The sequence below is a fragment of the Medicago truncatula genome, chromosome 4, assembly GCF_003473485.1.
Source record: "Medicago truncatula cultivar Jemalong A17 chromosome 4, MtrunA17r5.0-ANR, whole genome shotgun sequence".
Classification (NCBI taxonomy): Eukaryota; Viridiplantae; Streptophyta; class Magnoliopsida; order Fabales; family Fabaceae; genus Medicago; species Medicago truncatula.
Genome location: NC_053045.1, coordinates 38719980 through 38735224, shown reverse-complemented (window position 1 = coordinate 38735224; position 15245 = coordinate 38719980). Strand labels below are relative to the sequence as shown.

Sequence of the window (15245 nt, the reverse complement as noted above, 5' to 3'; positions counted from 1 at the left end):
GTAATTGCCTATTTACTCATTTTTTCTATTAATGTGATGCATGTTTCAAAGACAAGAAAGAGTCTACATTTCATATTTCTATTAATTAAGACTGAGTTCGCTCAGACTTAAAAAAAAAAGTTGTGACTGGGTTCGCTCAGACTTCAAAAAAGAGTTGTGTACAATTATTATAATGGTATTTTCATTGGAAAAGACTATATCCTTTATGGTATGTTCACAATTGCAATTTTCATTATGTTTTACAAGTTGCGTGATTTTAATATTTGGTATGTCAAAATCTACCATATAAATAAGCGTTTAATTTTAAATTTGAGTAACTTCGGTTTAAAACCAAAGTTATATGTAAATGATTTTTTATGTCATGCTAAAAGAAGCAAAAGTTAATATAAATCACCGTTTAGAGAATTTGAAGTTGAAGCTCTAGACTTAATAAATTTTGATATATGTGAACTTGATGTCGCATTGACGAGATATGATTAAAGATATTTTATCATATTTATCAACGACTATAGTTTTGAAAAATAAAAGTGATACGTTTGGCATGTTCACCTTTTTATACCAGAAATTGAAATTCATGTTAAATAGAGTATCCAAGTCTAAGAACAAAATGTATCCTTATAAAGTTGAGAAATGATATTTGTACAGCCAATTTGTGACAACTTTCTCTCTCATACTCACATTATACTCTTATTATCTCTCTTCCTTTTTCTCTCTCCATTGTTTTTAACCAATAAAAAGAGAGAAAAAAGAAATTGTCATAAAAGTTATATCAAATAGTTGTTCAAATATCATTACTCTATAAAGTTTTGAAGAAAAGACAATTCAAACTTGGGTTTGTTTGGTCTACGTTCAAATTTCAAACACCAACGGATATAAACTCACTAGTAGAGTATATGAATGAGTATTTATCGTGTATGATACAAGTAGCCGATCATATAGATTTTATGACCTAAATGCTAAAGTGGAGAAGGACGAACGAAAACATCCTCCCTTTATGCATCAGATCTCAACCCTCGCGCCATCTTCTTAGGTGATACTTTCTTTTGGGTGATGTTGTTAGTAAAATGTTAGGTATGAACCAACTCAAAGGGTGATTTTTTTTTTTTGTCAACCATCTCGTTCACTGAGGAAAGGGGCTTTGGTAATATGGATTTCATCCAGTAGGTAAGTAAAGTTTGATCAAGAATCGTTCCGCTATGAATCGAATCCAGGTTCTCCTGAACAATATATTCTCTTGTGAAACTCATTAACCACTTCCTTGTACTCCCTCCGTCCTAATTTATAAGCAAAAAAACACTAATTCACACTTATTAAGAAAACTAACAATTAGTGATTTGAGGTATAATTTTTTGTGTTCTCCTTGAAATAAGTTTCATGGAAAGATGTAAAAATAATTCTCATTGGTTAAAAATTATGGAGAAAATAAAAAGGAGAACAAATTGAATGCAATTTGCATTTAATTTTACATTGGAAAAGATAATTTCTTTGAAAAAACATAATAATAACATAAAAGTTGGTCTTTTTTGCTTATATTTTGAGACAAATAATATGAGATTTTTTTGCTTATATTTTAGGACGGAGGGAGTAACTCCTTTATTTGTACAAGGAAAATGCTCCTTTTATCTTCACGTAACGTTTGAAGTGATGAAACGTTTGTAGTTTTCAAAAACTTGAGTCCTCATCAAGCGTCCCTCCGTATGCGGGCGGGATTTTTAATTTTGTTTGAACGTTTTATCTTCCAATACAGCTGCATGTACACTTTTGAAAGAAAAAAAAAATATTAATATTTTCACTTTTCCCAGAGAAGAGTAATTGTTAATTTTGTAAAAAAAAAAACTAGTTTTATCTTACAATTTTAAAATGAAAAAATAAAGTTTGATTCAATCTGTAATATTTCTATAAAGTTTTATTACAATTTTAAAATGAATAAACAAATAGCTTTATTTTTTCTTAAAAAAAAAAAAAAAACTAGTTTTTTTTTTACAAAATTAACAATTACTCTTCTCTGAGAAAAGTGAAAATATTAATATTTTTTTTTTCTTTCAAAAGTGTACATGCAGCTGTATTGGAAGATAAAACGTTCAAACAAAATTAAAAATCCCGCCCGCATACGGAGGGACGCTTGATGAGGACTCAAGTTTTTGAAAACTACAAACGTTTCATCACTTCAAACGTTAGGTGAAGATAAAAGGAGCATTTTCCTTGTACAAATAAAGGAGTTACTCCCTCCGTCCTAAAATATAAGCAAAAAAATCTCATATTATTTGTCTCAAAATATAAGCAAAAAAGACCAACTTTTATGTTATTATTATGTTTTTTCAAAGAAATTATCTTTTCCAATGTAAAATTAAATGCAAATTGCATTCAATTTGTTCTCCTTTTTATTTTCTCCATAATTTTTAACCAATGAGAATTATTTTTACATCTTTCCATGAAACTTATTCCAAGGAGAACACAAAAAATTATACCTCAAATCACTAAGTGTTAGTTTTCTTAATAAGTGTGAATTAGTTTTTTTTGCTTATAAATTAGGACGGAGGGAGTATCTACCAAAAGAAAAAGGAGTATATTTTCCTATTGAAGCAAGAGTTCCTCCTGAGTGTGTGAGGTGAAAACAGAGCTTGACCTTTGAAAGATCGCATGGCGAACAAATGTGAAGGACATGCCGTGGGGATAGACCTTGGAACAACGTACTCGTGTGTGGCTGTTTGGCTGGAGGAGAAAAACAGAGTTGAAATTATCCACAACGATGAAGGCAGCAAAATCACACCTTCTTTTGTTGCTTTCACTGATGGTCAAAGGTTGGTCGGTGCTGCTGCTAAGGACCAGGCTGCTATCAACCCTCAAAACACTGTCTTTGGTAAATTTCTATTGCTATTCTCCAAGCTTTTAAATTGTCAATAAGCTATTAATTGTGGTTGCTTTGTGATTCTTTATATTGCGGAAAATCACAGTCAAATGCGGCTGTTGTTGCGGCTTCAACTAAAGTTACATTAGACAACCAAACGTCCTAACTTAGATTACCATCGCACGCATTTATTTATATTCATGATTATGGTTATGTTAGCAAGACAGAATTTACTATTAATATTACATTTTTTTCAGATGCTAAAAGGTTAATTGGTAGGAAATTTAGCGACCCTGTTGTTCAAAAAGATATTTTGTTGTGGCCATTCAAGGTTGTTTCTGGTGTTAATGACAAACCCATGATTTCCCTTAAGTTCAAGGGCCAGGAGAAACTCCTCTGTGCCGAGGAAATTTCATCAATAGTCCTCACAAATATGAGAGAGATTGCAGAGATGTATTTGGAATCCCCAGTTAAAAATGCAGTTATCACTGTGCCTGCTTATTTCAATGATGCACAGCGAAAAGCCACTATGGATGCTGGTGCCATTGCTGGTCTTAATGTTATGAGAATAATTAATGAGCCCACTGCAGCAGCTATTGCATATGGACTTGAGAAGAGAGGTAGGTGTGATGCTGAGAGGAATATTTTTGTCTTTGATCTTGGTGGTGGGACTTTTGATGTGTCTCTTCTCACCATTAGAGATGATGTGTTTGAAGTTAAAGCAACTGCTGGAAACACTCACATCGGGGGAGAGGACTTTGATAACAGAATGTTGAATTACTTTGTAGAGGAATTTAAGACGAAGAACAACGTGGACATTACCGGGAATCCAAGAGCTTTGAGACAGTTGAGAACTGCATGTGAAAAGGCAAAAAGGACACTCTCCTTCAAGTTTCTCACATTTGTTGAGATAGATAATTTATTTCAAGACATTGACTTTTCTTCATCAATCACTCGTGTCAAGTTTGAGGAAATCAATATGGACCTTTTTAATGAGTGTATACAGACTGTTGAGAGTTGTCTTACTGATTCAAAGGTAGACAAGAGTAGTGTAGATGATATTGTTCTTGTCGGTGGTTCTTCTAGGATTCCCAAAGTGCAGGAACTATTGCGTAATTTCTTCAATGGGAAGGATTTGTGCAAGAGCATCAATCCTGATGAGGCAGTTGCTCACGGGGCAGCTGTCCAGGCTGCTCTATTGAGTGAAGGCATTAAGAATGCCCCAAAGTTGGTGCTGCGAGATGTCACCCCTTTGTCACTTGGTATTTCAGTGAATCAAGACACCATGGATGTGGTAATTCCTAGGAATACTTCTCTACCTGTGAAGATGACAAAAGGATATGGTACTGCTAGCGATAACCATTGCCGTGTCTCTATTAATGTTTATGAGGGTGAGAGAGCAAGAGTCGCGGACAACAATCTGCTAGGTTCTTTTATTCTTTCTTGTCTTCCAGATACTCCTCGTGGCCAACCTTTGGATGTATGCTTCACTATCAACGAAAATGGTATACTGAATGTTTCTGCTATGGAAAAATCCACTGGCAATATGAATGAGATCACGATAACCAACGACAAAGAAAGGTTATCCAGAGAAGAAATTAACAAAATGATTCAAGAAGCTAGAGAGTACCGTGCTGAAGATGAGAAATTCCTAAGGAAGTCTATGGTAATGAATGCATTAGATTGCTGCATTTACAAGTTGAGGAATGGTCTAAAGATTAAGGACGTAAATTTAAAGCTATCATCTCAAAAACTCAAAAAGATCACTGATGCAATTGCAGTGGCTACAAATTTGCTTGATAAGAATAATCAGCGGAATGAAATTCATGTTCTCGAAGATCATATGAAGAAGCTTGAAAATATGTTGAAAGACCTTGAAGTAAAGACTGAATAGTTTTCTTTTTCAGCAGTTAGGTTGATAAGTGTTGTCTTGCTTTTGTACGTCGTGAATGGAAACCTTTATGATGATGATTTATTATATATTTTCTATTAGTTTTGAAGGTTGGACAAAATTTGCTGTGACCATGTTATCTAAGATTGTGACTGTTCCTGACTTGTAAACCAACATTATTATGCCAACCTTGTGCTAAAAGATTGTAACCATGACTTGGGCGCTCATGTTACCATTTCAGTTAATTTTGATTTTATTTGATTGGTATACAAGTTTCTTTGATTAGAGAAAAGTAATGTTAATTTCGTCTCTAAAATATAGTTCAAAACTAATTATCAAGTTGTAGTTTTGGTTGTCTTGGTGAGAAGGGTTTGAGTGATCACTGTCTCAACAATTGTATGGAAATATATATTATGAGAAATATAGAAGGTAAAGTTTTAGTTATGATATGACAAATAATATGAGATCAATACATATCTACTATATTGAAATTCAATGAGATGAACTATTCATTTGTTGGCAGAACAATCCATTTCATAAAAATATAATAGTTGAATAGCAAGGACTTATTGACTAGTGCCTATGTAAATAAAGGAAGTCATAGATGGTCACAACCATTTGGACACAATATTTGAACACACTCACATATTTGAAAAAAGGTAGAGGGAAAAGAATTCGATTATGTGTATTTTTTAAATAATTAAATGATATATTTTAATGTATTTAAATGTTGTGCCAAAATCATTTTGACCATACATGTGTTGGAGAGTTGTTGGCAGTTTGGTTCCAAAACTTAGCTCCAAATCTATGCAACATGCTGTTGTAGTTGTGGGATGTATTCTTGCACTCTGAAGTCAAGGCATGTTGACCACAGCAGCAAAGAAGCTCTTAACTGCTACATTACTACTCAATAAAATCCACCATTATTACAATCACCTGGTTCATCTTTCGCCAACCCAAAATCAGAAATTTTGCATTGTAATTCTCTTCTCCTTTCGAAATAAGTAGCTTCAAACATGTTTAAGCATTGTAAAGGGATTGGTCAATTTATCCTTTGGCTTAAATCTTCATATATATGTTGGTTTATATACATCTGAATTGAAATGCTCATCAGAAGCATTGCTTTTTTCACTTGATTCAAAAACTCCTCTTTTTAACCATACAATCTCACACATGCATAACATCAAAACTCTCTCACATGCATATTCATGCCAACATAGAATTACACACTATCTATCATGGACATGGTGTGAGGCTCATTCATTCAGTCTTAGCAAGTGCTCTATCTTTATGTAATGTAACACATACATGCAGTCGTTTTCCAGGAGTGCACCATTGTTATGTACTTTTGTCTTTAACTGCATGCATGCCACTCTCAGCAGCCAACGAAGACTCTCTCTCATGTCATGTAGTTTTCAAGAACCTCATCATAAACTACAACTTGCCTTCATTTCCTTGAAAATGACTTAAGCAGATCCCTAAAGTTATTCTATATATTAATTAAAATCCGTTGCTAATATCCAAACACATGAACTGCAGCAGTAAATAACAAATAACATTATAATAGTCAAAAACAATGATAACACTAACACATTATCTATACAAGCATTCAAAAAAAGGACTGTAAATTAAGACTCTTTCTGAAGTTTAACGAAGTAACTAAAATCTTAATTTAAGCAAAACTTTTGAAATGACTTGGAAATAAAAGTAGTTAAATTTTTTAGAAATAGTATAATGGTGTAGAGTAAATTAATATAGTAAAATTTCCCTTTTCTATTAATAAAAAGAGTAAAATGAGATTTTTTTTATTAATAAACTGAAATTTCTTCATTTAGTAATTTATTTTACGAAAATTGTGTATATGGCTGTAAGGAGATTGTAACATTAGTTCTTCAACCTTGATGAACTAGGTGGCATGGTGGTGAAGGCATGAACCTAGAAGTGTGATCGTCTCTAAGTCTTAAGTTCAATCCTCTAAATGCTAATAATTATTGTAGGGGTCAGTTCATATAAAACTTTGTCCAGTCTTCAATTGAATCTCCCGCTAATAGACAAAGAAATCGGTCGTTTAAATTAGTGATATCGAATTTTCAAGAAGAAAAAAAATCTTGGCGGACTAGATTCCATACAGGCAAACCGAAAATGCAAGAGGAGTAAACAGAAAATTAGCCGTAAAGATATTGTGAAAGATTATTGTTCAATATGTGGAACTAGAAGTAACCATTAAACCATACCTTTCACCTTTTTTGAGTCAAAACCTATGGCCGACATATATAGTGTTAATGCCAAATTGGTCTTGTGTCAATATTAATGAGCATTTAAGGTTTATTTAAAAGCGTGAGATGTGATTTTTTTAAGTTGAAGGTTCTAGTGAACTCAGATTATAGGAATAATATTCCGTCCCTATATATAAGACCCTTTTGCCAAAATCACGGGAATTAAGATAGTGGATATTTGTATTAAAGTTGTTTGTAATCACTATTGTTTTTACAATTTTATCCTTTAAGAAAGAAGGTTAGTTTATGTTTTCAACATGTTATTTATTGTTGATTGAAGAAAAAGATGTATAATAAATAGGGGCATGTATGTAAAGAAATAATTAATGTAGTTGGAAATAACAAAGGGGTCTTATAAACAAAAAAAATTCTCAAAAGGGTCTTATAATTAGGGACGGAGGGAGTAATAAGTATGGGTCGAGGTTCAAACCTCAAATTCCTCACTTATTCATATTTAAGGTGTATTCTAGTCACTAAACTCTATGATAAAAAAAGATTAGTTTTTCTTTCATTCATTTGAGTTTGAATCTAACACCTTCAACTAAACTATTTGAGCTATGCAAACCCCAACATAATAGGTGATATAACTTGCATTTTTTGAGGTAGAACCCAAAAAATAAAAATCTAAGGTTACAAAACTAAAGAGAAAGTCATAGCCCATAAAGAAAATCAGATTAAACCTATATAAACATTAGACTTTCTACAAAATCTAATGTTACAATGAATTGATCTAATTAAAAAGATAAATTAGTAGAAGGAATTAAATTAACAAGTAAAACATGAGGCCAGCTAACTACTTATAATTAGGACCTATATAATTGAGTTTTTAATAACCTTGGTTTACATATATATAATTGAGTTTTTTATAAGTTGTATTTTGGAAATTATCCACTTGTTTTGATTGTTTTATTTGAATTTATCCACTGACATAAGCATTTGTAAGACTGTTTGAGAGAACAACAGTTTAGAAGAACTTATGAAAATAATTTATGATATGTTTATTATCAACTTATTTTCTTAAGCACTTCAAGAGAGCATATGAAACAGCATGTAACTTACACAAATAATTTAACTTTATTTTATCTTTTATTATAAAAATAGTTTATACTTGTATTATAAGCTGCAACTTAAGCAGTTAATCCAAACAAGTTCTATATCTATTGAATTGAAGTGAACTTGTAAAAAGAAGAGCAGTTAACAAAGGGAAAAAAAATACTCAAACGAGAAAAATGTAACTTAATGAATTTTTGTCAAAAAAGCCAATTAATAGTAACCAGCTACCTTTTATCAAAGAAAAAAAAAAGTAACCAGCTACCTTTGTTGTTGGTATTAATTACCTAAAACTTGGTCCATAGCTGATCACGCATTACCTTCAGCAGCAGACAGTGATGTAATTTTATCATGTGAAGAATATTAACAAAAATTCTAGTGCTAAAAGTGAATTAAAAAAACGGGTTGGGAAAATTATTAAAAACTTAAAAATATAAAATAAGCTTGATTATTTCTATATTTACGATGAAAATTTGATTTTTGATGGAATCAATAACACCATACAGTATAGCTAATCCCAACTATAAGTTACATACAAACTAGTGAAGCACAAATTAAGCAGAAAAGGCTCCTAACAAGCTTCTAGGAGATTATAACACACAGTATAATTTAAGAGAAATGTGAGACTATGCATAAAATTGAAGATAGCTTACAAGAATTAATTAATAGATATTATCTATACCAACAAAATCTTTACTTTTCAAAAGCTCATAACTTAAGAACTCTAAACTCTAAAGTCATGCACGTTTGACTTGTAGCTCAAGAAACTGTTAATAATAATATGCATTTGGACTTGTAATGGATGGTTATGTGCAGGAAACACATTTAGTGAACCTAATATATATATATATAAAAAAAAAAACAAGAAGCTATTTTAATAAATCAAAGAAAACCATAAATAAAGCTTTTTAGTATTATGGTTGATAAAATTTAATAAAATTTGACTTTTTATAGTTATGAATAAGTAAAAGAGTTGGATTAGTATAGAAATCACATATATATTCTTTATAAATCACATATAGAAATCACATATCTTATCCCATCTCTATATCTATTTATGTACTATGAATATGTTTGTAGACAGGATTGGAGTTAAACTAAAAACATATAATTGCAAGAGGCAAGGTATCAAATATATATGTATGCGTTTGTGGGGCTAAAACAATCAAAAAATCTTTCATCTTTTCTCTGACTAGACTCTGGCATACTTTTGCAGAAGCATCCACGATCAAGCCAAGGTACCTTTACCCTCCCACACCCATGTGATATCTTTTCATATAGTCCAATGTTTTATTTTGGTAGTTTTTGTTTTTTACCTCTTAACTTATTACTACTAGCCTATTACAATGAATTTGTTTCATGTTGAAATTCTGCATAAATCTTGTTAAAATCCTGAGTTTCCACGTTACTAGCTTCTCTGTTGCTTTACTATATGTAGAACTGTAGAAGAATAACAGAAAAGATATGAGTCACATGAAGAAGCATTGAGTAGTAGTAATTATGTTTTGTTTGTATGTATATGTATTCATGTTGTGTCTTTGTGAGTGTTGGTGTTATTGGATAAAAGGAATCTGAAAGATTGCAATGGCAGGTTTTGGCTTTTTGGGACCAGCAAACAGTAGTGATGGAATTGTCACAATTCAACAGCTGCATATGAAAGGAATGAGCCAAAGACAAGAAACAACAACCAAAGCAAAGTGTAGTGTGTGTCTTCCTAATCAAAACCTGTGAGAAAACAATCAAACAAACCCTTAGAAGAAGAAAATTAAGCATAAAAGTACTTGGAGTATAAAATAAACCTGTGAGAAAAAATCAAACAAACCCTAGAATCGAACTGCGACCTTGATGAGAAGTACACTCCAAGGTCCCAAGTCAACTCCACCTGACCAATTCAAGTGGGTTGAGCACAAATTAATCTACGTCCCATATTATAACTTTTTTTAAAAACTCGGTATCCGACCAAAAAATCGACTAATATCCGGGGGGACCAACTCCATTATCCACTAGCAGATATCCATTTAAAGCCAGAGCGACACCTATTATAATTAATGAGTAGCATAGTCAACACCTTTAAAAAAATACATAACTTTTGTCCTAAAAAGAAGTAGGACTTCAAAGGGCACATGAATCATAACAACAACACTTAAACTTTATTAGTTTTAAAACTCATCGTTACAAAACCGGTTGTAGGGTGAGGAGTGACTCTCTTTATAAGCACTTTCCGGTTAGACTTGCATTTCTCCAAATAAAAACACACTCATTATCAATATCCTCATCAATAAGCCCAAAACCAACCCCACCAAATAGAAACAACTTTTCATAGAAAGCATAGAGAAGGTGGGAACTAGGGATGAGGAGTACTGGAGGAGAGATAGTTCAAGTAGAAGGAGGACACATAGTTCGAGCCACCGGTAAAAAAGATCGTCACAGCAAGGTTTACACATCAAAAGGTCCTCGCGATCGCAGGGTTCGACTCTCAGCACACACAGCCATCGAATTCTACGATGTTCAAGATCGCCTCGGCTACGACAGACCAAGCAAAGCAGTGGATTGGCTCATCAAGAAAGCAAAGTCTTCCATTGACAAGCTCGCGGAGCTTCCTCCATGGCATCCAATCAGCGAAAATCAAACTCTGAAACCTCTAGAAGAAGTTCAGAATGTAGTTGCAAACTCAAGTGGAATGGTTGTTGGAGAAACATCAGAATCTAATGGTTACAGTTTTCATCTTTTAAGACAATTAAGTGAGAATCAAGGTAACCATAATTCAGCTTTCATTTCACCACATAATGTTGAAACTGATCCTATACCTTTTTTTCCAACTACATCTTCTACTTCTTCATCCATCAATTTTCAAAACTACCCTTCTGAAAACCTTGGCCTCTCTCTTCATTCCTTCCAAGATCACAATGGTTTCATTCCATGGCAATCACAACAAGTATGTGAAAACCATGAAACTTCAAATGAAAACCAAAACCAAAACCAAACCTTTTTTGAGAACCAATATCATAGAATTGAGAATTGGAACAATGAAACAACCAATGATTATATAAAGAAAGTTGGATTCATGGTAAACTCACAGTCATTTCTAGGCCAAGGTTCCGGTTCAGAATACTCTCCAAACGAGACCCTTCAGTCAAATTTTTCGCATTCTGTTAGAACATGGAATGAGATTCCTATGGATTCTTCTTCAGAGGTTCATCATCACAGGTCTCAACAAGTTCATCAAGCTTCAATCTTTGGAAGCAGGTTTGTTTCTGATGGATTAGCAGGTTTCTGCATTCCTGATACAGTTCAAGGTGGAGAAGAGGGTCATAGAGTTTCTTCTAATAGACCTTCTTCTTCTCCTAATCACAACTGAGCAAAGTTTTCTATCAGGTATTATTCCACTGATAATATTAGCATAAAGTTGTAATCTTTTATATATCTTTAGCTTTATGGAACAAATGAATAAAACTCAGCAAAATTATTATTCTCCCACTCCTTGTTCCTTTTTAAATTTCTTTCATGCATCTTATTATATGGATGGATCATTCTCTATCAAGATTAATGGACATTGGACACATTCTTGTGATTCATAAAATTTGTTTTTCAATTTTTATTTTCTTATTGGTTTTAAATTGAAAATGGTTTCATTGAATTGTACCTGCATACATACGTATGAATGTATCTAATTCTTGGATTATAGTCCTTACTGTTTGATGAATGCTGATAATAACACAGTTCATTTGATAACTGGTGAAGTGAAAACCATAAGTTATTATACCATGTCGGTCCATGGTGAATCATGCTTCAGAAAAAATAGAATATAGTAAGATTTAGAATATTTTTCTCCAATATTAGAAAAGAATAAGGTTTTTTATTTTACAATCCAACGAAAAAAGTTGATATGTTCAGTTTTGGTTATTTTTTATATAATTTTTCAACTTTGTTACCGTGGTTTGCATTAGATTGGATATGCTAATACGATTATATTTGTAATGGTTAGGTCGGTCGGAAGTCGTGACGAGGTTCAAACACTTGTATTGTATGTGTGAATTTCAATGGTAAATTGATATTTCGTCTATCTACTAAAAAATTGGATTGACATTTCTTTGCATTTTGGCATTGTGAACTTATGATAAAATATGTTTAGTGGTTTGTTAGATTTGTCTCTGATTCTCATTGCTAATTTTATTATAATTTTCAAATATAATTCAAACTTTATATTTGTACATGTGACTATATAATAGGACATGTGTGTTGAAGTATTACGTACACTACACATAATTTTAGATTTAAATAGCAGTAAAAGAAAAGTTAATTGTGGCGTATAATAAACTGATAGAAAGTCAAGCTATATGTAGTATAGGAAATTGAAAGGTACTGGGAACATTAATTGTGGTGACTTGGATTGCATAAAATTTCAAAGGGGCTGGTCAATTTGTATATATAGGACGGCAAATATATGAAACAAGTTACTGCTCAATGGGCTAGATAATGTTAGTTAACATTAACCTTTTGAAAATGTGGTTATGCTAGCTTCCACAAATAAGCTTGCCTAACTAATACGTAATTAGCAGCATTCATGTTTTCTTTCCTTAAAATTGTTTCTAATCCTAAGTTCAACTTAAATGCCAACTCTCTAGTTGCTTATCCTACAAGGTTGAAATGTTATGGCACATTGATGATTGTACAAGTCCTTCCTTTAGATTTAGACCATGACTGATAATGTTATGGGTGGCTATGCAATTATTTGGTTAGTGGTTGTTAAGGAACAAAATAGCCTTTTTAAAGGAAAGTAGAGGATTGTAGCAGTAGTGCTTTGGTGACTTTCACCGTTTTTCTTTATTATAAGGTTCCTTAAAACTTTTGTAAAATAATTGTGCGCCTCACACAATAATACTCCTGCTCTTTATGTTCCTTTACGGCAGTCATTTTTCCAAGACTTTGTTTGGAGGGGATGGGAAAGTAGGACTTCAAGGGTGGAAAATATATAGAAAAATAGGTAAATCTTTCAGATTTTTTGAAAGAACGCTTTTTAAGAGGCATGATAAACTAATATTTATCATTAAAATATTTTTAATTAAAAAAATATTATAATAACATTGATTGAATTGAAAAATTCATATAAATCCTCTAAAATACCTCCAAAATCCTCCCCTAATATAAATTTTGAGTTCCCCAAATGAGAGGGCCGGGGATTTTGTATCATGAATAAAAAATTAACCCTCAAAATCATCTCATCTCAATGTTTTCTATTTCTTCCACTTGCTCCTTCCTTTTTTCTAAAACTCTCTCCTCCCCTCCAAATAGAGAGTAGGGATAATATATATATATATATATATATATATATATAGACACACACACACACATAGAGACCATATCTAGTGAGAATAGATCTTTTATGTAAGAATGGTGAGAATACTTATCAACCTTTAGATCAAAAACAAGTGGTCCAGATTAAAAGCCTCATTTTAAACCTCTCCTTATTCTATCAATTCTCATTAACACTTATTCATCTTCTCCAACCCATTCGTACGCTTTCAATCAACCCAATCAGTTACAGATTATTCAACACAATCGTCAAAGAAGAATTTTTCAGAGATCACTTATGTTATCATGGTTTTTGGGTGCCAAGCCATTAATTGGACTTGAACCTTTCGACCGTTGATATCTCTCTTTTTTCTTGGGAAGGGTAAAAGGAGAAAAACCCTTGAGTTTCCGAATTCGGGGGTCATTTTCGCTACGGGAAGGTGTTAGGCACCCGGAGCGATTATGGTATTCCATAAGAACCGCTTTCCTAAGTTTATTTCTACGCTTTAATTTTATTGATTATTTGTAAAAAAGAAAGTGTGATTAGTTAAGAATGGGGGTGAGAAGAAGTAGAATTTGATTTTTATTTCGGCTTGGATGAGTTTTGACTCATTGCCTACGTACCGTTTTACGGGATCAAAACCGGCGTAGTTCTTGCTCAAAGATGGTTTTTGTTTTTATTGGTTGATTTTAAGTTTGAAAAGAGATTTTGAAGAATAGAGATGAGAGGCCTCAAGGGCATTAGATTTAGCAAAAAAAGTGAGGTTTGATTAGTGATTAAAAAGAAAGTCTAAATGATTAAGGTGAATTGAATTTTTCTTAAGAAAAAAGAAAAGAAAAAAAAATGAAGTGTTGACTTCATATTTATTATGAAAATTTTTGAAGTGAAGTTCAATTGTTTTTTTTTGAAAAAAAGATGGATTTTCTCTAAGTGTTTAAAACCTAAACGCTTATTTAACCATACAATCCTATGCATACATCTAAGGTGAGTGTGTGCGTGTCGGTGCGTCATAGTGTCCATAGTCCATATTACAAAAATTGCCTAAATACATTCTATGGCCCCTTTGCCAAGCTACAAACCAATGATAACAAATTACATTACCAAATGAATTAAAACTTGCAAAAAATAAATGCTAGGCTAAAAAAAGTGGAGGGAATGCTAAATGAGATGCATGAAACATGGAAATAAACTTGTTAGTGAAATAAAGCATAAAGAGTAGCAAGAGGCAAGAACGCATAAAATGCCATAAAGATAGTAATAAAATGGTAATAAAACCTAAAATTTTGATATGAAACCCAAGGCATTTGTAGCTTCTAATTCTCATGCTATAGCAAGTTTGAAAATAGTTTCTTTTATCTCAAGCTATAAACATAGGATCATTAGAAACAAACAAGCTTAGCTTCATACCAATTTTGAGATAGAATTATCATCTTATTACCCTCTTTTAGAATATGCATACATTGCTCATACAATCAAGGTTTCATGAATCAATCTAAAACAGCAAAGTAAACATAAGATTGTAGGCATGAGCACCTCTCATTAACATGTCAAATGGCATTTATCACGTATTCACAAATCAATGATAGAATTGACAAAATAATCATAAGAAATAATCCAAGAAAAAATTAAAATGCCATGGATTAATCATACAAGAATTTTGCCAATTCCAGCGTGCAAAAACACCGTAAAACATCAAGAAAATGTCAAGAAGTAAGCATGGATTTTCTAGGAAATTTATCAAGATTTTTAATCAAGACATTGGTTCAAATAGCAAAGAAAAACAGTGCAAATAGCAAAAAAAGCAAAAAAACGTGAAAGAAAACTGAGCCCAACCCAAAGCCCAAAACTACAAGGTCCGGATGCACAGGAGCCACACGATTGATCCAG

The 15245-nt window shown here is 32.4% G+C and overlaps 2 protein-coding genes across 2 annotated transcripts; both read left to right on the top strand.

Annotated features, from left to right (window-relative positions):
• The first annotated feature begins 2548 nt into the window (after positions 1-2548).
• Positions 2549-4966, top strand: LOC11419378 (heat shock cognate 70 kDa protein). Its single transcript, XM_003607508.3, has 2 exons — positions 2549-2860; positions 3106-4966. The coding sequence occupies exons 1-2, from the start codon at positions 2641-2643 to the stop codon at positions 4740-4742; spliced, it is 1857 nt and encodes a 618-aa protein (XP_003607556.1). The 5' UTR covers positions 2549-2640; the 3' UTR covers positions 4743-4966.
• A 5224-nt stretch (positions 4967-10190) lies between these two features.
• On the top strand, positions 10191-12194 carry LOC11414122 (transcription factor TCP10). Its single transcript, XM_003607507.4, has 2 exons — positions 10191-11440; positions 12051-12194. The coding sequence occupies exon 1, from the start codon at positions 10416-10418 to the stop codon at positions 11421-11423; it is 1008 nt and encodes a 335-aa protein (XP_003607555.1). The 5' UTR covers positions 10191-10415; the 3' UTR covers positions 11424-11440; positions 12051-12194.
• Positions 12195-15245: the final 3051 nt, after the last annotated feature.

Coding starts and splice junctions, on each gene's coding strand:
- LOC11414122 (XM_003607507.4), top strand. CDS start 10,416: ATGAGGAGTACTGGAGGAGAGATAGTTCAAGTAGAAGGAGGACACATA.
- LOC11419378 (XM_003607508.3), top strand. CDS start 2,641: ATGGCGAACAAATGTGAAGGACATGCCGTGGGGATAGACCTTGGAACA. Junction 2,861..3,105: donor CCCTCAAAACACTGTCTTTG/GTAAATTTCTAT, acceptor CATTTTTTTCAG/ATGCTAAAAGGTTAATTGGT.